Source organism: Aspergillus welwitschiae (assembly GCF_003344945.1).
Source record: "Aspergillus welwitschiae strain CBS 139.54b unplaced genomic scaffold BDQ94scaffold_31, whole genome shotgun sequence".
Lineage (NCBI taxonomy): Eukaryota > Fungi > Ascomycota > Eurotiomycetes > Eurotiales > Aspergillaceae > Aspergillus > Aspergillus welwitschiae.
The window spans coordinates 219548-243454 of NW_020798725.1; the positions used below are offsets into that span (position 1 = coordinate 219548).

General features: G+C 48.7%; 8 protein-coding genes across 8 annotated transcripts; 5 read left to right on the plus strand and 3 right to left on the minus strand.

The window, feature by feature from the left end:
• Window positions 1-210: 210 nt before the first annotated feature.
• Window positions 211-1857, minus strand: BDQ94DRAFT_149181 (uncharacterized protein). The gene is made up of 2 exons (XM_026767326.1): window positions 429-1857; window positions 211-372 (listed from the first exon to the last, which is right to left on the minus strand). Exons 1-2 carry the CDS (start codon window positions 1644-1646, stop codon window positions 340-342), a joined length of 1251 nt encoding a protein of 416 aa, XP_026623221.1. The 5' UTR covers window positions 1647-1857; the 3' UTR covers window positions 211-339.
• Window positions 1858-2289: 432 nt separating this feature from the next.
• Window positions 2290-3950, plus strand: BDQ94DRAFT_149182 (transcription factor IIF subunit TFG2). The gene is made up of 4 exons (XM_026767327.1): window positions 2290-2742; window positions 2824-3088; window positions 3141-3337; window positions 3400-3950. Exons 1-4 carry the CDS (start codon window positions 2443-2445, stop codon window positions 3787-3789), a joined length of 1152 nt encoding a protein of 383 aa, XP_026623222.1. The 5' UTR covers window positions 2290-2442; the 3' UTR covers window positions 3790-3950.
• A 158-nt stretch (window positions 3951-4108) lies between these two features.
• On the plus strand, window positions 4109-6467 carry BDQ94DRAFT_149183 (CCCH zinc finger protein). The gene is made up of 4 exons (XM_026767328.1): window positions 4109-4257; window positions 4309-4881; window positions 4933-5044; window positions 5097-6467. Exons 1-4 carry the CDS (start codon window positions 4212-4214, stop codon window positions 5827-5829), a joined length of 1464 nt encoding a protein of 487 aa, XP_026623223.1. The 5' UTR covers window positions 4109-4211; the 3' UTR covers window positions 5830-6467.
• Window positions 6468-6598: 131 nt separating this feature from the next.
• Window positions 6599-7170, plus strand: BDQ94DRAFT_149186 (uncharacterized protein). Its single transcript, XM_026767329.1, has one exon. The coding sequence runs from the start codon at window positions 6850-6852 to the stop codon at window positions 7147-7149; it is 300 nt and encodes a 99-aa protein (XP_026623224.1). The 5' UTR covers window positions 6599-6849; the 3' UTR covers window positions 7150-7170.
• A 561-nt stretch (window positions 7171-7731) lies between these two features.
• On the minus strand, window positions 7732-9165 carry BDQ94DRAFT_149191 (uncharacterized protein). Its single transcript, XM_026767330.1, has one exon. The coding sequence runs from the start codon at window positions 8619-8621 to the stop codon at window positions 8349-8351; it is 273 nt and encodes a 90-aa protein (XP_026623225.1). The 5' UTR covers window positions 8622-9165; the 3' UTR covers window positions 7732-8348.
• On the minus strand, window positions 8477-9165 carry BDQ94DRAFT_77470 (uncharacterized protein). Its single transcript, XM_026776503.1, has 2 exons — window positions 8933-9165; window positions 8477-8845 (listed from the first exon to the last, which is right to left on the minus strand). The coding sequence occupies exons 1-2, from the start codon at window positions 9009-9011 to the stop codon at window positions 8622-8624; spliced, it is 303 nt and encodes a 100-aa protein (XP_026623226.1). The 5' UTR covers window positions 9012-9165; the 3' UTR covers window positions 8477-8621.
• A 2283-nt stretch (window positions 9166-11448) lies between these two features.
• BDQ94DRAFT_77500 (uncharacterized protein) lies at window positions 11449-12055 on the plus strand. The gene has a single exon (XM_026776504.1). It carries the CDS (start codon window positions 11554-11556, stop codon window positions 11938-11940), a length of 387 nt encoding a protein of 128 aa, XP_026623227.1. The 5' UTR covers window positions 11449-11553; the 3' UTR covers window positions 11941-12055.
• A 3107-nt stretch (window positions 12056-15162) lies between these two features.
• BDQ94DRAFT_77523 (putative bZIP transcription factor) lies at window positions 15163-17615 on the plus strand. Its single transcript, XM_026776505.1, has 2 exons — window positions 15163-16171; window positions 16244-17615. The coding sequence occupies exons 1-2, from the start codon at window positions 15363-15365 to the stop codon at window positions 17343-17345; spliced, it is 1911 nt and encodes a 636-aa protein (XP_026623228.1). The 5' UTR covers window positions 15163-15362; the 3' UTR covers window positions 17346-17615.
• Window positions 17616-23907: the final 6292 nt, after the last annotated feature.

Below are 23907 nucleotides of genomic sequence, written 5' to 3' on the forward strand. Positions count from 1 at the left end.
GCATCCTACTACCTGCCACAGCAGATAAGATTTGTTTCTCTGCATACACACAGGGGGACACTTTGGCATCCCGTGGGTACACAGACTTGGATGCTACTTTGGCTTGAGATATGGCCAACTTACTTTATCGGGGTATCTCCACGCACTGCCCTCGATACAGAAATACAGCTCCTGATCTTCACCCACGTACATTGGACGCACGATATGACATACGCTTCTAATCACCATCACTCACATGGTATCATTTATCATGCATTCTGCGCAACTTATTCTCGTTACGCCTGTGAAACAAACATGTCGCTAGCTAATTTCCGATTCATGGTGTATCGTTCCATATCCTCAATGCACTGCTGGCTGTCCAGCTGCGAATTCCTACTCTTATGTTAGCTCACTGTAGACCACAATTGTACTGAAATGATAGTACTCACTGGAAACGCATTGGTAATGCTGGTAGCCACTCTCTCCACGTCCTCGGCCAAACCCTGCACCCCAGCATCCCACTGCCGGATATGCTGTCCTGTAGTCGCATTTCCTCCATCGAAGTATATTATTCCGTCAATCTGATCAATACTCCCCTTCAATCGACCTTGCTCGACCATCCTCGCCGCATAGTCCTCCGCCTTCTCCCCCGCCGTGAAGTCCCCGCTCCCTTGAAGCCCCAGGATCGCACCCAACGCATCAGTCGTAATATTTTCGTAGAGCTTGCTGGCCGCAACCAAATTGTGTTCAACAACAGCCTTATCAAGCACCGTAGACCCATCAGCCGTCACAGCCAACTGATGCGGCGCCAACCGCTGCGCGAACGCAGCCACCTCCTCTGGAGTCAGCAACCGATCCAGGAACATTTTCTCCAGGATAGCAAACTCATCCACCGACGTCGACCGATCATCCTTATACAACGTCGCGAGGATGCGAGACCGCTGCGGCCCGGCCGGAGCGAGCACCGCACACCGAATAGCAGCCGCCAAGGCCTGCAACCGATCCGCTTCATCCACTCCCGCCGCAAGACTAACATTGAAGTATTCCTGACTAGCATCGAGGAAGCGCCGGCGAGCATCCAATATACGAGCCTGGGATAGCTTGAAATGCAGCTTCAACTCATGATCCTCGATCTTACTCGGTAGGTTCTTGATGCGGTTCAAGAAAGCTTCCGCACTTGTGGTATCGTCTTCCTCGAGGTAGTATCTCACAATCCGGATCCATAGCCGCACCTTGGCTGCGTCGGAGACCAGGCGCTGCGAACTGTCGATGTGGATGCCCTGTAGGGCTTTTGCGGCGTCGGTGTACTGGCCTTCGGCTTCGTAAGCATCTGCGAGGAGCTCGCGGATCTGCGCGTCTTGTTCTTCGACAGAGGTGGATCGGGATTGGAGGAGGGTGATGGCGTGTTGGCCGACGCTGATTTGGGTTTCTTGGGTGAGTTTGCGGAGGACGGCGATGAAGGAGTCGAGGATGGGGCGGGCGGCGACGATGCTGATGTCTTCGCTGAGGACAGAGTCAAGAAAGTAAATCAGGTCTCTAGAAATCTGGGGTTCTGTGGACGTCGATACGATGTCGCTGAGGAGGTTGTTGTAGAGCTGCAGCTTGTTTTGGGGGTTCGCGGAGGATTCGATCTCCGCGAGGGCGGAGGTGATTTTTTGGGAGGCCATGAGTGGGTTGGTGAAGTGCTTAGAGGTTGACTGTGAGATTGATGTGAAATATGGCACTCGGAATGGGTAGGTAATTGTGGGTGGAAGTGGTGTTCTTGATGGGCAGAGGGGTCGATGAGGTGATGTACGTCAAGAACATGGCGTGGATGCCGATGAAGCAGAGGTGAAGCTGGGGGGGCTTATCGATAAGGGACTACAAGCACAGCACTCAATGCAGCACGTCTGTAGTAGAGAGTCGCAACGTAATTTGACTCTATACCTTGGGCAAAATACGGAGTATTCCTGTCTGATGCTTGAGCACTCCGTAATTCCATAGTATACTAAAACTACGTCTTGCACATCATCCCCAAGAAAGATATTCCTATTGACGGGATTCTCCGCCTCAGGAAAGAAATTATCAAGTATTGTGCGGGCTGAATTGAACGCTCGTTTCTAGTAGAATAAGCAGAAAATTCAAATAACCTCTAGATGAGTGTAAATGTTTAAACTCTAGACGAATCTAGCAGTGAGTGCAGCCTCGACGCTGAGACAGTATAATGAATGCAAGTGTGTTAATGTTTTCCTGCCGCCACCGCCTTTGGCGACCCGCTCGGGCGGCAGCTTTCTTGCTTGCGGCGACGCATCTTCCCCATTCAAAGCTTCAACATCGCGTACGTCACTGACGATTTCTCTGGAAGTCATCTAGACCCTTGATTTGTCGCTCATTTACGCCTCAGTTACGATCGCTCTGTTAGCTTCGGAAAGCTGGGCTACTCGTCAACCCTTTCTTCGCGCCAATATTAGGCTGTGTGGCGCCATGGTCCCCCAAGTCAAACAGGAGCCTGATTCCCAGACACCATACATCAAACCCGACCCATACATCAAACAGGATCCCGACAGCAAGGATACAGTACTCGCTGATATCGACGATGAAGATCTATATGAGGATGCGGGCGATCTAGACTTCTCGGCTGCGAACCAGAGCGTCTGGCTTTCACGGCTTCCCCGGTCACTATGGGAACATTGGGCGCATTTGTCAAACAGCGCCGGCGATGACGACGAGGAGATTCAGATTGGGACAATGAGGATTGAGGGTACACAGAATGATCTCAAACGGGTAGGTCTCTAAATGCGATGAACTTTGTCGAGGGACCTCGGTTTGTGTTACACACGGACTGACATTTGCGACCTTTTGCAGGTCAGTTTGCGCATAAACGCACGAGAAGACAATCGCGATATTCCTAAAGACTATCTACTGCAACGGCAAACGATAACCTCAGAGAATGTTTCGCACTTGACGCAAAATACGTACCTTTTCACGGAGAGGGACCTCCCGGGTCATGAGAATCGTATGGTGGTTTTTGGCGAGGCGCGTTCGGCGCTCTATGAGTCGATGAAGCGGGATATGAGGAAGAAGGAGCGCAAGAAGAAATGGGAGCCCTACGTCAGGAAAACGGTACCGAGTATGTACCATCTGTTACTGCGACAAAGGAGGTCTTGCTCACATTGTAATAGAACAAACGGCTTTGGTGGGGAGCGTGAGTGAAGAGTTCAACTGCCTTCCGGTTGAGAATGAGGAATTCCGGCGGCTGTCGGAGAAGAAGGCTCTGGAGGCACTCAAACCGAAGCGTGAGACTGTATTTATCGATAAGATTCCGGGCAAGATGCTCCAGCCGCGGAATGCATTGCCCGGAGAGAAGGGTGCTTTTGTGGTAAGTGTGCCTTTGCCGTCCTCATCAGTCCTATTTTACTTACCAAACACTTTTCATTCCAGCAAGCAACAAGGCCAGTCAAGCCCAAGGCCCAGGAGAACAAAACCACTCGTATGCCTCAAAACGAGCTGTTGGATCTTATCTATCAGTGCTTCAGGGAATACAAGTACTGGCCATTTAAGAACCTCAAGGCGAGACTGCGACAGCCTGAGGCTTATCTCAAACAAACTCTGGAAATGGTTGCGCATTTGGTTAAAGCCGGTGACTTTGCTATGACCTGGGAGCTGAAGCCCGAGGCGAGGGAAAGCAACTACGCCAATGCGATGTACAACGATGCTAAGGATGAACTCGCTCCGGGAGACTACAACTTCGAGGATGGCTCTGAAGAGGAAGCCACGCCTTCCGGTATGATGACAGATAATGACGAAGGACAGTTCGAGAACGTTGTCTAAGGATATAATTCCTATGTAGCATAAGGGCCATGGCGTTTCTTTGGGGTTTGGGCGATTTGATACAGGCTGTTTAGATAGTATATCATGAGCGCTTAGATGACAGGCCCGACATCTAACACGCATTTTCCAGAGCCAATATCGTCGGCTGAAATTGCAAATCATTGATTGTCTCTTTGTTCGAAGTAGAATCTCATGCCGTAGTCCTTGTAAGGCCATAGACAACGATGACATCCATACAAAGCGCAGCAACACGTGACCATCGGCCGCCACACACCGCGTTCGTCATTTCATCACCCGCCTCATCAACACAAGCTCATCACTTACAACTCAGCGGCGTCTGTCATTCAACTACACAGTATAAACGAGAGATTTTACTTTGAGTGACTTGCTAACGTGGCTTTTTGCCGCCTACTCAGGTTAAAATGACAGAAGATCAGGATCTGATGGCCAAAATCAGCCAGCTTGCTGGTAAGCGCATTCTAGCTATCCGTAACCGTGCCAGCCTCTAACCTCATCCAGGCCAGATTAATAGGCACAAAACCCAACAATCTCAACCTGAGTCCCCCTACAGTAGTGAAATAGCTCCAGGCCACCACGTCTCACGACATGTTCCTTACCGAGGTCGCGGGTGGGCGCCTTATCGTGGACGACACTACGCACGAGGACGTCATGTAGCTCCCCATCGCCACCGTACCCTCATCCTCAACAACGCAACATCAGGTACACCTGGATCGGCTACTCCAGCTGGCACGGGGACTGATACAGACGGTGAGGCGCGATCTGCAACACCAAACGAATGGGTTGTGAAACGCGATCGTCATATGCAGCTCATCAACACTTCGATATACGACAAAGAGACACAAGCGAGGACGAAGGCAATGGAGGAGAGTCGCCAGGCCAAGGCGCAAAAGAGAGCACAGGTCGAGCAGGCTAGAGTTTTGAATTACGCACAGGGTGTTGGCCGAGTGCATCCTACGGGCTTCGCGGCTCCTCAGGTGTCTACTGCAGACCCGTCAGCGGAGTATCAGGTTTTCGTCAACGATATACCGTTCCGAGTGTCGCGTGGTGGTGGCAAGCTAATCCGGGTGTCTGGTGCGTGCGCTGTAGATACTCTGGTCAAGCGAACTAGCTTACCGGTTATAGATAATCCGAATACTGCCAACGCTACGCCAAAACGAGTGACTGTGGCAGGCGTCGCTTTTGTCCGGAGCAAGAACGGAAATCTCCACCGTTTGGGTGCTGTTACATCAAAAAGGTGGCGGCTGTGTTGTCCATGTGGCGAGTTTGGAAGCTTACTTCATTTATAGAAAACCAATGACGGTCAAGAAGAAGAACGCGCTTTGCCAGCGATTTACTACGACGGGTACCAATGCTTTCCCTACACGAGGCCCTGAGTGGCACTTGCCCCCATCTCATTATTGTTTCATCTTCTGCGGGATCACGCTGATCAGGATCTTCAACCGTTTAGGCAGCTGCTACAAAGGACCAACATGCCCCTATATTCACGACCCGAACAAGGTTGCAATGTGCAAGGACTTCCTTCAGACTGGTCAATGCAATGCAGGTATAAGTTGTGATCTCTCTCACGAGCCTTCGCCCCACAGATCCCCTGCCTGCGTGCATTTTCTGCGAGGGCGCTGCTCCAACCCCGAATGTCGCTATGCCCATGTTCGCGTGACCCCGGGCGCTCCTGTGTGCAGGGACTTTGCGGTTCTAGGATACTGCGAAAAAGGTGCCGAATGCGACCAACGACACGTTCACGAATGCCCAGACTATGCGAATGAGGGCGTTTGCAACAAGAAGCGCTGCCGCCTTCCCCATGTTGATCGGGCCGGACAGATCAGGAAAAACGCCGCTTCGAAGACCGATGCTATGGCCCAAGCGGAGGAGTCTGATGCATCTAGCGAGGAGGAAGAGTACGATGAGATTGACACGGATGACGTCGATTCGGACGATCTCGATGAGGATGAGCCCCAACTCATCGCGGCCGAGTCAGATACTGGCGAGGTGTCGCAACAACAGGACTACATCCGTCTCTAAACATTCATACCCACTAACCTTACTACAGACTGTAATTGAAGTTGGCTTGGATTTACGGATACCCCAAACAGAGCAAGAAAAGGGCAATGGCAAAAGGAAAGAAATGCAAATAAATCAGAAAGAAAGAAACACAGAATAAGAGGGAAATATATCATTACATAGTGGCCAATTAATGCCTGCCTTGAAAGATTGATGCCTTACGGACTGTCGTGTTCCAGTCGCAGATGAAGATACCCATATGCGTTCAACATATTCTTTACTCGCAGACGGTGTGTATACGAGTCTGTTTGACGATCTTGGATAAATCCTAAGGGTTGGTAAGGGGTGACACTTGGAATTGTAGCGCTACATGATGACGTCGTGTCTTGAGACGTGAAGCCATAGGTAGCATACCAATGGAAATGAATATCATTTTTTTCTGTTTCTGTTTCTGTTTACTGTACCATGCTACATCCACTTACTTCCTTGCTGCAGACTTTGCTTCAGACTAGCCACACGTGCTGCCCAGGGTGAGTCCGGGGCGTCAGGCAGTACCCATCCCCCTGTGCCCTCACATGGCGACCCCAAGAGAGAGACAGAGGCAGACAGACGTGTGAGTCATACACCCCCAACGTGACAGGGAGTCAGGTCGAAGACGATCAAAAGCCGACGACCCCCACAGCGTGGATCCCCGTCCGATGCAATGCAATGCAAGCTAGCTCTTTAGTCTAGCGACTAACGGTGAAGATAACCAGCTAAGGGGAGGTACCTGGTCTCTGGCTGGTGCACTGCAAAATCCTAGCCATGTCAATGGCTGCTTTACCCATATGGTTCGCATGGACCAAGGCGAGCCACGCTGCTTTTTTCTCTCTTTCCCTTTCCGGGTTCCTCTTTCTGTCTTTCTACCTAACCCAACTCTTACTTACCGCGTGTTCCGGGATGGCACGGGCGTTCTTTGTGCCGGTTGGAGCGATCAGGGCCGGCCGGGAGGACGATGAGACGCGACACCCGCCATGCCATGCCATGGCTTGAACCGTGCTGATGCGGATGCGGACTGCGGACACCAACGAAAAGCTGCCAGCCAGGCTGTTAGTAGTTGAGTCTAAGCAAGTCGAGTTGAAACACCTGTCCTGGGGTCTTGTTTCATGTTTGTTAGTCCCGACTTTCCATTGCCTCGTGGCTTGCTATTACTACCCTGGCCGGGGGCCGGATGTCATGGCACCTATCATCAATCCTCCTACACACGTACAGACTACATACATGTACATATCTGTAAGCACAATATTTGCTCCGTCCCTACTACTACCGGCAGGGGGACCTTGCTTAGGCGATAATCAATAAATGCTCCTTGGAGGGTCTCAGTGGCACGATGTTTGTTCCGGGGTGAGGAGGGGAGGGGGCCTTAGCGACCTACCGCCACATGCCACAAGCCGTAGTCTATATGCATGGGGAACATACTCCCTACTCACTAACTAACTAGGTACTAGATGGACGACTAGGATGAAGGAATAAGGCAAAAGAAAAAGAAAAAAGAAGAAAAAAAAGGCGATCAGATCACGGACCGGTGCAGTCTGTGCCTGATGACAAGCATCACCGCCAATTGGCTTAGATGGACCAGTTGAGAGGGGAAGGGCCCAATGACCGCCATTCCTTCAACACCGATATTTTGCATCTTTAGTATCTAGTAAGTTAGTTACTTTGTATCTACCCGATGAGGTGCCCCTCGTTTAGCTTTCTGGGGAAGACGCAAGTGGAATCCGATAGGCAGAGTCTTCGAGAATGGTCGACGGGGTCCACTATGTTAATTTCGTTTGTTCCTTGATGGAGATACTGCAGTTGAGGACCGAACTGGAGATGATACCGCACATGATATTTACTATTTACTACTAGTCACTTAGTTACTTAGTAGTCGTGGTGTACAGTCGTCAACCAGGGCTCTTTTGTTCCTTTGGATGCCCAGCCCACTGCTGATTGGCGGAAAGCCGTAGATCAGGCCGGGAAACGTGACTTGGGGCGGTGTTTGTCGCTGCTGGAATTTGCTTTGTTTTGTTGGAACTGACTGACTTCCAACTACAACTCTGGTGCCTAGCAGTGAACTATTCCAATTCAGAGGAGTCGATGCTATTCTTACTATCCTATCCTATTTCCATGTCCAACTGCAAGTCACTTAGCACTCAGAATTACCTCATTTCATCGCTCTCCTCTACCGGCTTCGTAATGCAAACTACTAAATTTATACGATCAGCAGCCTCCGTTGGGCAACAATGGTATCATGCAACCGAGTCCGAGAAAGCCAATCTTCGAGAACGAGATTGATCGGCCCACTGACCCGAGAGCTCCCTTTATTCATTTATTTGAGTATGACAATACTCTCACAATTTATGCATCCTCTCTGAATAAGCCTATCGTCGTTGATCGTCCCTAAGCCATTGGCTTCTGAGCAGTGTGGTTTATGATTGTGGTAGAGCCACCAGCACGTCCAATCCGATACCTTGTAAGAGCGCAAAAAGTCACCTCGACCCATTGCTGACGGCCATTCCCTAGATAGCAGCCCGCATGCGCTGATTCTTCAAGAGGCGAAGTCTTAATTTCCGTTCAGTTAGCACCACTCCACCGGTCGCTTCTCTCGCCTCTTTCAATTGGACCCGTGGCTGGTGTACACCGCCAGAATGGCCACTCGGCATCGTCATCGCAAGACGAGCGATTACCCGGAATGGAGGTCGTCGCCAGTCACGGCAGGCCCGAGATGCTCCTCTCCTTGTCTGATGGCAAATTTCGAAATGAGAAATCAGATTTAGACTTGTCGGCTGCATTCACGTGTCTGTCTGCCGCTGACCACCACCATCCCTATCCCCCGGCCTGATCCTATCCAGGACCCCGGGTTGAATAACGGTCAGATTCCATACCCACCCAACTTTCCCTTCCACCCACACCTGCACACCGTACATGTTCGCCTCTCTGATGCAATTCCAAATCACCATGAGAATTCGCCTTAACCCAATGAGAAAAAAAATACATGAAAGAAAACTGCTTCTAGGTATTGTTTCAAGTTGTCTTTTTGGCTCGTATCCGATTGGGCTTGCTTCCCTTGTCTTTGTTGTTCACTGCTGATTTGCTTGTGAATCGATATCGGATGCAATCTGCTCCTTCGACCCCTTCACTTGGTGCATGAGATGATCTGAACACCGGCAAAGTTCATGCATTGCATCAGCAGTAGTAGCTGCTGCTGCTAGCAGGCATATGTAGGGCAAGTTAATTGCTTTTTTTCTGTCTTCTGTTGCATTTCACGTTCCACGCGATTGTCGCGAATAGCGGGCACCGCTGCTTGCGGCCCTGAGTATGACATGCTTACGAATGACTCTTGCTTTGCTCTCCATGCGTACCCGATAACAATGCACATCGGTAAGAATAGGAGTAGATACTGCGTAGATGAGATGATCGATACATTATGTCTCTTCCGTTCTTGATTATACGTACCACAAGTCAAATTGCCTATCTTCCTGTGAAACGTGGCATCAACTCTTACTACAATTGCTCCCTTATTTGACACTTAGGAGCTTCAGCTAAGCTTCAATCTCACCCAAACAACAGATAGTAAGGCTAAGGCTACGGAGTAGAAACCATCAACCCATGACATCAACACACATACAACCCCAACGGATCCTAATTCATCCACAACCTGAAACACCAAGTCATCAAGGGGGATGTCTGTCAAGCACGGATAGATATCCCAATCAGGAAATCATCTAGATTGGTAAGGCTTCGAGAAAAATTCGGAGGGGGGCCGGAAATGAATGAGTGAGTCACACACCCTCTCCCTCTCCCTCTGTTGCTCGCAAGCTACACTATGCAGCGCACATACCAACAAACCTCCGCCGGAGACGTCAGTACTAGATACACAGTAAGTAACCTGACCACCGAGTGGCCGGTGACGAATGTCCAAGCTTGCCGACTCAACTACGTACTATCTAATAAGTAGTATAGCGCAGTGGGTCTTGGATTCTTCTGGTCTGTTTCATCTTATCGATAGTAGACTAGCACAGAGTAGTAGTTGGAGAGTTGGCGGTAAGTGGACTTGCTACTTTTGTCCATGTGCATAAAATTTCGGGGACTTTGTTTATTCCATCATGGCGGTGGATCGTCGCAGGCATTGTCTGTATCGTTCTCAATACTATGCTTATTCACTGGCTCTTGATTTGATTGACTACATATGAAGGACTTCGGGGTATTGGGTTTCTCGAATCATGGGGGTCGGGACACGTTGGTTTGGGGAAACGAGGTAAATGCTGTGCTGCACTGGATGGTGCGGGTGTGGTGTGTGCTACTTAGTATCGGCCGAATTGGAGGGGAGGTTCTCGGACATCGTTTGTTGTTGCTGTTGTTCTTCACTGGTAGTAGTTATGATGCTATAGTGTTAGAGGATATGTATTGTAGCATCACTGCATTAAGCCAATCATAGAGGATGGGTAAGCAAATGCCTGCTAACTACTTACTCATTACTAACTAGGTCTATCCAGTTACCTACCTAGTAGTACCTACATGATTTGAAACAACAAAAGCCATATGGCAACACCCAAGCAGACAAAACAAGGCAAGGCAAGGCACACATAGCCAGCCAGCTACCTAGCGAACTAACTAAGGCAGACACCCCCCTCATCACATACCAATCTACCTCACCTTATCTGCAGAAAATCACAATTACACCAACAACAGCCTCACATCACATCGTAGCTCTCATTCAAACACTAGCTCGAGAGCTCGAGCTCGAGCTCTAGCTCTAGCTTCTGCTTCATGCCAAGCCAAGCACAGATAGGCCAAACCGCTTCTTGCCTTGGCCCATGGCCATATGCTTCAACCCAAACTCGCCCTGTCTCTGCATGAGAACCCAGATCGTGCGGTGCGCGCACAGCAAGGATCCGAGCGAGATGCGATGACATCGATTGGATTGGTTCCCCGCAGGGAAAGTCAAGAAAGGAAAGGAAGCACTGATGCCTTACCTGGGGTTAATTATTGGCAATTATTCTTGTTTTATTTCTTTTTGGTTTCTTTGGAGTATGAGTAGGTATTTAGTTGAGTAATTGGGAAGTAAAGTAAAGTACGGTAGATGACGAATTCTGTTAATAGTGATGGGGTCACAGGAGGAGGGACGGGATGGGAAGCGTTGATGCTAATTTAACGGAGTACTACGGCGTACTCTGTGTATCTTTCCTAATGGGGAAATTACCAAACATTAAGTTTTTTTCTTGTCCTTCCTTTCGGTCGATAGACACTGACTGACTGACTGACTGACTCCCATCTCGTGACTCTGGCCGTTGAGGTTACTTACTTAGTACTTAGGTAAGATGGTTACCTAAGGACAAGACCCGTAGGTGAGTGGATATGGCTAGCCTAGATAGAAAGTATCAACCGCCACACGAGAAAGAGAAAAGAAAGAAAAAAATGCAGGTGAACCGTCAAAAGTGGATTAAGCTCCATAGGTGTGGTGGTGCTTATACCAAAAGAGGTAAATTAACTGACTACTACCTGCCTGACTAGTGAAGCACAGTGGAGGTGGGTAGGTAAGTCACTGACTTGCTTACTTACAGAGTACAGTGACTAAGGACTAAAAGAGGGCGGCATCAACGCCAAAAAGAAAAGCAAAGAAAAAAGCCCGGCAGCAATCATCCCCAAAAAGAGAACAAATCAATCAAAAAGTAGATTTTACTAAACCTGATCAATATCTGACTCGAGGCCAGCCAGTCCAAGATGAAATCCGATGAGAGTGTCCGTGCTTTGTTTCTGCATCTGAGTTGCAGCTTCCGTGCGGTATGTGCATTTCAGTATCTGTCATGGAATTGGTTCGAAAAGCACGGGCGGGCGCGCGGGTGTGTGAGTGTGTGTCGCAACAGAACGGGTGTGCATGCGATGCGCGCGCGCCGATTGAAGGGGCCGCGCGGGCAGGTGAAGACCCAGTCTAACCGAAATGGCAAAAGGGGCCTTTGTTTTGTTTTTGTCTTGTCCACCCATGGATTTACTGGCGGGCTTTGTTTCTTTGTGGTGGTGGATGTGGATCACTCTCTGGATGGATGGATGGATCTCGTTCTACGGGCCGGCCCTACCGGTACCAAAGATGAATTCGTTGTGGTTTTCTAGGTTCTCTGTCTAGGTGTTATGGAGGGGAAGAGCAAAATACAAACATGTGTTTAGGATAATGATGGATAATAATGATAGCAAGCGAGAGAGAAAGCAAGCAAACATCTAGGCTTGGGAGAGGTTGCTGTCACGGGCATATCTCACCAACAATAAGGATCACGATAAGAACGAGGCTTCAATGAAGGATGCGATGCTAGCCCATCGGATCATTCTCTCCTCTAAGCCGGTCTTAGTAGGAAACACTCCGTACTTCTTCATCAGGAATAACAGCCTGATCCAGCCCCAGGAGCTTTTGTTCCCAGCGCTCTGGCGTGCAAAGCTGATGATCACAATGGAAATAGTTTCCTCTTGGCCCATGAGGGATGTCGCACTGTCGCGCGCGCGAATGATTGGTCTTGCTCCCACTGAGGGCTGATGGGCGATACGCTGCTCTCAGGTTAGGGAATGTCCGGGGGTGTGGGATGGGGGGTGGTGGTGTTCCGTATGTATTGTATGACATCGAGTCCATCTGATCCCAAGCCCTCCCTCCCTTCCTCCCACCGGAAGGGAAAAAAGTATGAGGGGGAGGGAGGGGTTATGGCCTCATCGTCTGGTATCCTTGGTATCGTCCTGTAACTCACGATTCGCCCTATCCTAGGGGTCGATCATGGGATGGATGCACACTGACTGAGCGCACAGACGATCTCCTCTTTTGGGCATCATCTTTCCCAAATCCAAAACACCGAGGAGCCGAGAGAGTCCCCATCCTCCCCAGGTCCTGGTAGGATGGATGGGCCTGTTGTTCAGGTACCTACCCACCTACATGATGTACGTACATTGTGGGATCATCATCGAACCTGAGGATGAGGAGGGAGGGGGGGTTGAGTTGTGGTGTGGTGTGTGCTTGAAACCAACCCAGTGTGCTGGACCTCAGGTACCAATCAATCGTTTTGCGTTCCCGGATGTGATTACTGTAGGAAGGGATAGGAAAGGGAACCGCATGCCTGAGTTCGGGCTGCTACGGGATAAGCGACTGGCAGAGAGAGGCAGACACACAGAAAGACACAGAGACGGACAAGCACATGGATTAACGGAAGTTTCGACTGTATCGGATGGAGGGGTCGTACTGTCAGGAATGATCGAATCGATAGGCTCTCGATATCCGATTTGTGGCCCCACCCGTAATACTAACCATGGTTCTGATACCGACTACTCTGCACCCACTACGGAGTACTACTTAGACATCTAACTATATTAGCATGGAAACTTATGGTCCCTACCGCTACGGACTTACTTAGTACGACTCCGGTCTCTAACCCACTTCCTACCCGGAGACCGGCACTCACTGGGAAGGGTAGTATCTACGAGAATGTTTGTTCCAAAAGGAACAAAGGTCCCAGTTGAGAACTTATCCGAGCGGCAATCCATCGGTCCGGATGATTAACTGATGTTGGTATTCCAAAAGTCAAATAGTTAAGGTTAGCTGAGACAGGCAACGGCATATAGCCGCCGTTGTTATTGACGGGCGATGGCTCTTTGTCGATATTGTTGGTTAGGTTTGGCGGTTAGGGTTGATTATTCTTATGTTCTAAATATGCGACAGTTGGGGGGCAGATCCCACCGAATTCCTTCGGCCTATCATCTATCACATCCTGCACTATGTATGAGTCGCGTCTAGCGAAAAGCATACTTAGTTACTAAGGTCGGTAGGTATCTCCTACTTGATAGTTTCTACTGACTGCTGCTAGATGGCTTAGGTAGTAAATAGTAAGTAAATTCTCACGGATAATGGTGGTACTCTCCCGATGTAATTGGGAACTGAAATGAAAAAAGTTAGGCCTACAATAAAGTACTACAGTAAGTAGATAGTAGACTACTTACCGGCAAGGCGATCATCGGATTTCTTCCAGGGCAGCAACAATCTCGCTAGTTAGCCTCCTTAGTTCGTTCATTAGTACCTACATTTGACGATGTGAATAACCTCAACCTTTACCAACCTAGGGGATAGGATCAATCATCATGGGTACTACACGAGAAGCGTCACGATCATGATTCGTCTCTAGTCAAAAGCACTGGGCGAGTAACCAGCCAGGAACGATGATTATTCATCCACCCTTCTCGTCCCAAAGGTTCCCCTGCCAGCTGCACGTCTGCCCAACGAAGCATCCAATGATCGCTCCTCGTTAATCTCGGGAGCAGTCAGAAATGTCGCCTCGTCTTTTGACTTTTCCGCTGACCGCCGGATGCTCGTTGGGTGGTTTTTGGGTGCGGCCGATTAGTGAGCGAGAGTGCGAGCGATGGGTCTGTGGTCTGTGGTCTACCTACTACTTTGTTTAGGGCCGATGGAGATGGGAGAGAAGACGGCCGTGGGAAAATAATGGGCACGGGATTTAGGTGGGATTTTTGGTTTTAGTTTTTTTTTTGGGGGGTTTTTTTTTCTTGGGCTCACTCACTGCTTCTCTTCCTTTTCCCTTTTCTTGTTATTTTTGTTTATTTTTTTTTTTTTTTTTTTTTTTTTTTTTTTTTTTTTTTTTTTTTTTTTTTTTTTCTTTTTTTTTTTTTTTTTTTTTTTTTTTTTTTCTTCCCTTGTTTTTTCTAGTGTCTTTTTTTTTGTTCCCCCCCATGATTGCCGCTGTTGGTCTGTCTGTAGGTTATGGGTCAGGTCCCAGTGAGAAAGTATGGTTATGATTATAGTTAGTGATTTTATTTTTATTCGCATTTTTTTTCTTGGGATTTTATTCTGAATATTATTATTTTCTCTTTATTTTATTTTTAATTTCTGGGTAAAAAAAATATTCACTCATCCTAAGTTTTTCGTGCTGGGTCGAAAAGCAGTCTTACTATTCTGAACTTGGTCAGGGACTCCCTCATCGCATGTTTCCTGATTCAGCCCCGAAGGATATATGGACTCCCCCTCCCGCTTGTCACTTGCTCTTGTCCTCCATCACAATCAATCAATATACTGAACTTCAAACTCTCTACGCGAGAGGTTTCTGTCTGATCACAAGAGACCTCGATTTTACCTTTACCCCCCTCCTCCATATTATACTTATTCCGCTTCTTTTCCTCCCCTACTCCTCTTCTGCCTCCACTTCGCTAGTTACTCTACTACACCTTGACCACCACCCGATCGATCTACTTCTCTTCTCACCTTATCCTATTTTTACACTCCCCATTCCTCCTCCCTTGAGACTTTTTCGAGAATCTACTCTCTCGTTTTTCTTCTCACGGGTTATATCTTCAATCCTCCCATTCTGCACACTTGAGACTTCTAAATACTCTCACCAACCACCCCAAAACCCCGCACCTCTTGACCTGTTTTTTTTCCCGAACCTCTATTTTACACACCGCCTCTTGACTGCTCTACAAGCACCACAGGCTTTTTTCCTTGATCAAAGCCACCTTTTTTCATCTTTATCTTCGTCATATACACATTCACAGTTATGGCAAGGTATTCTCAACAATCCTTTGACTTCTACCAACAATCCCCCTCTACATTGGATGCCAAACCGTCATATTCAGAAGAAGACGACATGAGTGTACTTGATGATAAGATCCTCGATTCTACTTCCCCCGAACTTCCTTCCACTGTTGCCGACCACCGGAGAACCTCATATGACCATGCACCCGATGCATTTGCGCATCGAGATTCCGTCTGGTCTGATTTCTCCCAATCCGTTTCTAGCACACAGTCCCGTCACAACTCCCAAGTCGGCCACGCTTTCTTTGAAACCGCCCCCAATCCTTTTATGCGGGTAGACGGCGCTCATCCATCCGCTCCATACGGCCACCAGGCTTCCTGGCAGCTTGCAAAGGAATCGGGCTCCTGCACTCCTACCGCCATGTACGATCACTTTCCCTCCGAGTTGGATCACGCTTCGTCAGCCCCCTTTGCTGGCGGTGCCGTCGGTCCTGTCAGCACCATCAACATCCCTTCTATGTCCTACCGTCCCGGCATGGCCTTCGCGCACCCTGCCACTGTGGCTATGTCGCCGCAGTCCAATCAGGGCTGGATGCCCGCTGCAACGGATCTGCCTGATGCCATGTCGCGGCCAACCAAGAGCCCGACCTACCGCAACAGTTCCCCCTTGAGTGTGCGCCGGGATGGGATCCGGAAGAAGAACGCTCGCTTTGAGATTCCTGCAGAACGGACGTTGAGCAACATCGACCAGCTGATCAGCCAGTCGACCAATGAGGAGGAGATCAAAGAACTCAAACAGCAGAAGCGGCTGCTGAGGAACCGTCAAGCTGCGTAAGTACCCACTGCCTTCCTCCTCCCCCCTTACATGGATGACATCAGCCCATATCTAACCTTGTCCTCTAGTTTGGATTCCCGTCAGCGCAAGAAGCTCCACACCGAGAAATTGGAAGAGGAGAAGAAGCAGTTCACCCAGGTCATCAGCGACCTCGAGGAAGAACTGCAGAACATGCGCCTACGGGAGGCCGAACTCCTTCGCGAGAAGAGCGAATGGATGGCCGCCCAGCAGGAAATCACCCAATACATCAACACCATGCACATGGAGAAGGATGAATTGATCCGGGTGCACACCTTGGAGTCTGCTGATCTTCGAAAGAAGAACAACATCCTCAAGGAGACCGTGGAGAAGCTTGAGAGACACGCACGAACCGCCGCCCCTGCGATGACCACCGAGTTCTCGGACTTCGAGAACTTGACCATGGACAGCAGTCCTTGGGAAGACTTTACTATGGTGAACAGCCTCTCCCTTGACGCTGAGTCTGTTCCCACTTCGACGGCACACTCTTCCTCGTTGGTGGTCTCCACGAACGACAAGGAGAAGTCTGCGACCAGCGACTACCCCTTCAGCTGGAACGCCTTTTACATGTGCCTTCTGTTTGGAGCATTCATTGCCTCCAACAGCTCTACGCTGTCGGCTCGCTCCATGCCTCAGCTCTCGGAGGAGTATCGCGCCGAGTCCGCGAATGTCCTCCGGGCTGTACTGTCTTCCTCTCCGCCTGAGCTTGCTCAGGGCCAAGGCGCTGTGGCCTCCTCGTCGGCCATGCCCATGCCTACCACCATCACTGGAGCCGAGATGGCTCAGATGACCGGCACAGCGGCACCGTCGAACTTGGATGAACTCCACAACACTCTGGCCATGCCCTCCAAGCAGCAGGAACAGGAGCAGGTTTTCGCTCTCAACGCGGACCAGTACAACTCCTTGACGACTTTTGATGATGCGGGTGTCGACTACAAGCAGCAGCAGCAGCCTTCTAATCTGCAGCAGGCGCTCGCTGCGATGCGTGGTAACGTTGCCCACAAGCTTCCGAACAAGGCTACCTCTGAAGTCTACTCTCGCTCCCTGATGTGGGACCGAGTTCCTGAAAAGGTAATCCGAGACTTCAGACGCATGGTTCAGGAATATGGTGTCGCCCCCGTAAAGGAGGAAGACTCCGGCTTCAGCCAGTAGTTTAGCCCCGCGATGGTTGGGTCACGCCGACCGTACATCGCCCATCTCAGCTCTCTCCTCTCTCTCTTCTCTCTCTCTCCACCGTGCCCAGACAAAGTTACATTGCCTGCGTTTCTTCTGCATCCAAACAAGCAAACTGATCGAGTTCTGTGCTTCCACCTCCGCCTCCTTTACGTCGTCTACAATTAGACAGACGTACACCTTCTCTCTACATGCTTTAACGACATACGACTGTTGGCCAGTTTTAGCCAGATTTAGCCATATACATACATAGACAGCTTACCATTCACTTCGACTGGATATATCTTACGGACTAGCTTCATGATGACCTCGTCTGACAATTTAGCGATGTTGTTCTACGTTTTGCACTCCTTCGGCTTTATCGGCGTACCAGCGTTTTCTCCTTCTCCGAGTTGAGTGTGGATTTCTCGAGCAACTGAAATATGTTGCAGTCGTTTACATCTACCTCCACACCTCCTCGTCGATTTTTATGACTTTCTTTCACGGATGGCATCTTTTGACTTTTTCACCATGGGACAATGCCTGCGCGTCGCAGGCAGTCCAACGGAACAACGGGACGGAACATATCGAGCGCTTGCTTACATTTTGCATATGACTTGGATTCGGGTTTTTGTTTTCTTGCTCTTGAATCGTCGTGGTTTTTGATCTTCTTTGAGTTTTGCGTGCATCGCGTGGGGAATAGGTTGGGCTGCAGTGGCATTTGCTATGATTGTTATGATATGATTGACATGTTTTATGATTTGGGATGTGGGATGCCTGTTAATGTCTATGTTGCGATGATGATTCGATCTGGGTCTGCTGAGAAGCCATACTGGATGGCTCTGCAACCTACCACTCGTTTACTTTCTTTTGTCAGATACTTGACAAATGCCCGTGCATGTGTGCATGTGGCATGACACAGATGATCTTGGGCTTGTCCCGTCCACTCTTTTGAAAGAACTATATTTCGTTTGTCATCTGTGGATCACCCTTTTGTACTGTATATAGTATTGGGCAGCAATGTTTTAAGGAGTTTGGTCAGACACATGGAATAAAAGTCTTTCCGGTCTCGGACTTGCACACAATCCCTTCCTAGTAACCTATTGGCGATGAATGTGATCGTTCGCTTGATATAGACAGTAATGTAGGGATATTACCTTTCGTAGACATTGTGAATTTGCAACTTCACGATTATACTACTTCAAGATGAAAGGCCCACTGGGCTGTCCATCTCTTCACCTCATCTATCAACGTAAAAACGCCACCCTATACCTATGATTACTACATCCCGTCGAGGCCGTCACTGGATGTCCCCGTCACTCGGTATCCTCGTCACTGTAATCAACCGTCACTGCGGCGATTCTATTCCATTTCGAACCGTGACGAGCAGCTATAAATACGGGTCCTAAGTTTTCTCTCGTCTGACTTTTCTTCTTCCTTTCTTATTCTTCTCATAACACAAGTAAAAACTGAAGCGCAAAAGGGGATCTCGACTATGACTACCCTGGAATGTCCCTCATCTCATGGGCCATTTTATACTATCATCTATACTATATACACCTCACTGGGTACACATACTACTCTCTTTACATCTTTACTGTGTCTGGAGCTCGTTCGACGCGACTCACACTTCATGGCTTACCATATTCTCATCTCTGATCTTCTTTAACTTGCCTTCTATCCCCATTTGTTGGTGTTTTCTGTCAAGCTCTCACCTCAGGAGGAACACAGCATGCCTTTCTCTTCGAGCCCTGGTTATAGTGCGTGCCAGCTGCTCTCTATATCTTTAATGGCTACACTGTGGATGGCCTATACCTTTTCTCATAACGCTGGTGCTTGCAGCATCATCTACACCTCATTCCTGGAGTGTGTTAGTATGCGCTAGTCACTTTGCATTATATCCCAGGAAGATGCAAAAACTTCAGAACTGCTAATATAGTGTTGAAGATCATGCAAGCCCAGGCTTCCGTGGATCAGCTCTCCAAGCCTCAAGTGGTAGCAACCGTCGCAACTGTCAGGATGCTAACAGTTACAATGCTCCGCTTACTAAATCCTTTATACATCTTTACCGAACGTGTCCTGGCACACCCTTCATTATATTATCGCTAAGGAGCAGCAACACTAGCATACTGATCATATGACGGGTCTCGCCATCGCATCGAGATCCCTAGCTTACTCTATACTATTTCGCTTCAGCTCCAAATATCAGACTCTTGTGACTGATAGGTAAGTCAGCCGTCCTTTTCTTGCATCTAACTCTCACAAATATTCTCATACAGACAATGTACTAAGAGATCTAGGCAGTGGGTTACTGAAGGCGATATCCCAGAGAAGAAGCTCTGCGTGTGACTTTCCTCTACATTATCCCACTAGCTCCTTGGAATGTCTAACGGAGCAGCCGATAATCGGCTATTGAATATCGCTGGGATATTATGCGTCTTGAGAACGCTTCACAGCCTGCCAGACCAGTTCACACAAGTCAAAGGCGACAATCTCGGTAACATCCGGTGCCAGCTAATTATACCCATGCACCTTTCCCAGCAAATCGGTTGCTTCCCGCAAGAATGGAATCTGGCGTCGCAGCATCGCTGTGAAACCAACACCACATCGGTCGAAGCTGGGTGCTGCAGAGAAATGATGTCTTATGAGTGAACAACGGGAGCATCTACAGACACCAGGTTACTTTCTACAGAGTACCCGCCACAGTGGGATCACACTGTCCGGTGGGCTGTATGCATGATCAGCAACCATTTCAGTAACCAAGTACGAATCGACTGGGTGTTATAACAAACAATATACTGAGATGCTATCCATGACATCGGGAATCGCATGTGTGTCTCGCATGCTCTACTTGATGACGACCTTCTCACAAGACCGCCCTTTGATTTCGAGAAGCTTAGACATGGTGTGGCGACATGTCCAGGTCGAATCGGTTCTTGACCTAGACCAAGGTTCCACTTGCTTGTAGCTTGTGAGACATGCCAAAGAAAGCGGTTATCATATGCAGGATAGTATATATTTTTCGATTACATGATTCGTTATCTTACTCGCTTTATGTGCACGACACAACTTTCCAGGATGCGCAAGAAAGCTTACTGCACTTGCTTGGTATCGTTCCCAGGCAGCAACGCCTTGATATGGAAATGCTCGAATCAATACTTCCGCGGACCTTTGTTTAGTCTTACCGACTTTCTGTCAGACCCATGCAAACCCCAAGGGAAAGCGGCGCCATAATAACGGACCTAATGCTTCCGGCATCTTTTCTACATTATTACTGCCCTCTGATTCCCTATCCGACCATGAGTCGCGAACCCGCAAAGCTGAAGATGAAATCATGCATCCTGTTTACATTTTGGCGTTCAAAAGCTCTGTGGCAGAGCACATCTCATCTCCGGGCATTTCTCTTCATATCTTTGGAAAAGGGATAATGAGACCTAAGCTACTCATCTGCCGGATTGGGTCACACATGTCGGCCTGGGACTCAGGCAATGGTGGCCCATATAGATCACAAGCAAGCACATTTCGTTTGCGTCCATGACAACCAGGGTTGAGCAAGCCGTTGTATACAGTGCAGAGTGGGGATCTCTAACCGAGTAAGTCTTACGCCCTCGTTGACAGACGCTTAGCCATTCAACTGACAACTTCTGCTTCCACAGAGCATTATTCGAGACCACTACCCGAAAGGGCATAATCCCTTATACTCCGCAGAGTGCAGAGGCATTAGACAGAAACAGATCCCTGTGATTGGTATATAGAACCATTGAGTCGGGATCCGTCCGTATCCCTCACAAGGCATGGAATCTAAAGCGAATCTGGGATGTCTCTACCTCAGACAACTGAGCCAACTGAGACCGATTTCGTATGAATCCCGCTCCTCTTAAAGGCAGGGTATATCACCAGAAGACGGATGTGCGGGCGATGTGGCCTGTCAGTTGTGAGTCCTGCTTACCTATAAACTCCAGAGCAAGCGTGTCATGCTCTGAGCCATGAAAGCCTTCTCTGTCAATGCGCACCTGAATCCTAGTCTAGAAGCTATACGGAGGCGTCGTCTGCCTTCGCAAAGACTTCTCCATCTTCCATTCTACTCAACCGCCAACATGCCGCGCCTTAAGCAGTCGTTGCCACCACATTGTCATCCGCCCCTACCACGGCGCAATATACAGCATACCCTCGTCCTCCTCTCCCTCATCAACTAACTACATGGGTATCGCGGACAGTGTTGTTATCATAAAGGCACTTGTGTCTGCGGCTTGGGCATCTGATACAAGTCTGTTATCAGGGATAACGCACTAGAGGATGGAAGTTCGATGTATCTCCTCAAAGCTACGAGAGATGAGGGACGAGTTGTTGGCTTCGAAGTGTGATGTTTTACTTCCGTGGCATTCTACAGAAACATCCTGGAAACAGCACATCGGCATGCTATGCAATCTACGCCAAGGACTCACTTTCAACTTGGTCGAAGCAAATCAATTACATCCGCCATTGCATGGGGCTCGACAAGTTGTTCTCCCCATTTCTTCTTGAATTTGTCATGTTCAATCTGCTTCACAAACAACCAAGGACCAATCCATTTCAAGTTCGCCGACGAATATCGTATCCGAATTCTTGTGTGCGATGCCCTCAGGCATGACGATGTGTTCTGAGCATCCATCACATACGGTGATGGTGTTCCGCAAGGCGAACGCGAGAAAAGAGAATTTTCCAGGCCAGTGGGTGCGTGCCGGGGCGTCATTCCCTAAAAGATACTCTCGGAAGATCTATCTCATCTGACTTTAATTACCCGCTCAAGCTAGGTGTCTCCTGTAACGAAAAGGAACCACCTATGATAAAGTCCTCACTGTGTTTCTTAAATGGACCTAGTCACCGCAATCCCACATTTTGGGCAAGGCATCTCATAGGAGTCTTTTATCTGTGGAGTGACCAGCGATGTCAATACACCGAAGTTATGTGATATGACAATACCGAAGGGTGCCATCCCTGCATTCTCCAAAAGAGCACAGTTGGTATCTTTCTACTTTGGATTATGAAGCAACTCTTCAGTATGTTTCTCTCTTTTCATATACGCCCACCGGTTCCGATCAAAAGGTCAAAGCATAAATAGATGCCCGAATGCTGGGTGTTTTCAACCGCTGGTTCGCTGGAAATTCACACGATTCTTTCCTGGCTTGCTGTCCGATACTGAACAGATGAATTTCATACGGAGACTGGACAGCCATACTTCGACCCAAGGTCATTGTATATGATTTGCATAGTTGTCTTGCAATAACCTCCCAAACTAGAATGTCTCAATTTTACGATGGGTGTGATTATATACCATTTTCCAACCCGGCCAAGAAGCAACGTGTTCGGGAACTGCTTCATACACAAGATTATTATGATGACGATGAAAGGGACTTTGCAATGGAAGCTTCATCGACTCACCCGATATATGAAACACCGCGAAGCACACTCCAAAACGGGCTACACCGTTGAAAACAGCCTGCTGGTTCCGTTGCCAAATCACTCCCAAGCAGATACAGTTATGGATGGCTTCAAGAAGCGACTGGTCAACCAAGGCAATATTGAAAGGAGCAACTATTCTGGATACATTGGAGTCTTTCAAGCCAGCAATGAGCTACTCGATCACTTCGTTACGCGTTCTTGGAGTCCTTGTCTACGACTGCATTCAACAAGACGAGTTGCATGCGTATTAAACCATCGACTAACGATAAAGAGGAGCTTGCAGACAATCCCTCTTAATGCTTTTATATATACGATGGTGTTATTCAAGCTACGACACTGCGATGTTGTCTCGTTTGCGTGACGAGTAGACTGGGTGATTGTCTCTGTGATCAATACCAACAGACTAATCGGTCAGCGACGCAGAAGAGGAAAGAGTCAATGTCGGTTTAGGCAGTCAAAATGCCTTAGATTTACATACTCACTCGCTTCCTCTGGCAACTGCTCGAGCAGTGGCTGGCGGTATGAAAGTACCATTTGTTCCCTGTGACCAAGACTTGTTGTTCACTCAATGTGAACAACAATTCAGCTTCGTGTTCTAGCAAGCTTCGACGTACGTACCTTGCATTACTTACCCCGCCAAGCGCATCAGCTGATACTTTCAAAGGCGTTCAATATGGCTGCAATAGGCATTAACGACAGCCCATCGGTACTCAATCATGCCAACCACCGAAATTCCAGTCAATATGGACATCATCCTATCTTACCATCAAATCTTCGCCTTGGACAAGATCCACGAAAACAGGGCAAAAACGTGCTGGCAAGCAGTGCTGCCAAAGACATTGACGCGCTGGACAGAGCCAATTTGTACGATACTATCCCTAATACATCCGAGGCACTAGCCTGCGTATCTTCAAATGCCTCTGGGATATTAGCTCACCTTCCACTCCTCAAATGAAGCGTTCCTCGACATCGTCAGTCATCAGCTCATACTGGGAGCTTCAAAAGGCAACGACAAATCTCTCCGGAATGGTTGCGTATTGTGCCCTTGAGCATGCATGTGTACGAGAGCTAATCCCCGTCATGCAAGATCCGGCTTATGGCCAGCAAGCACATTACTCCG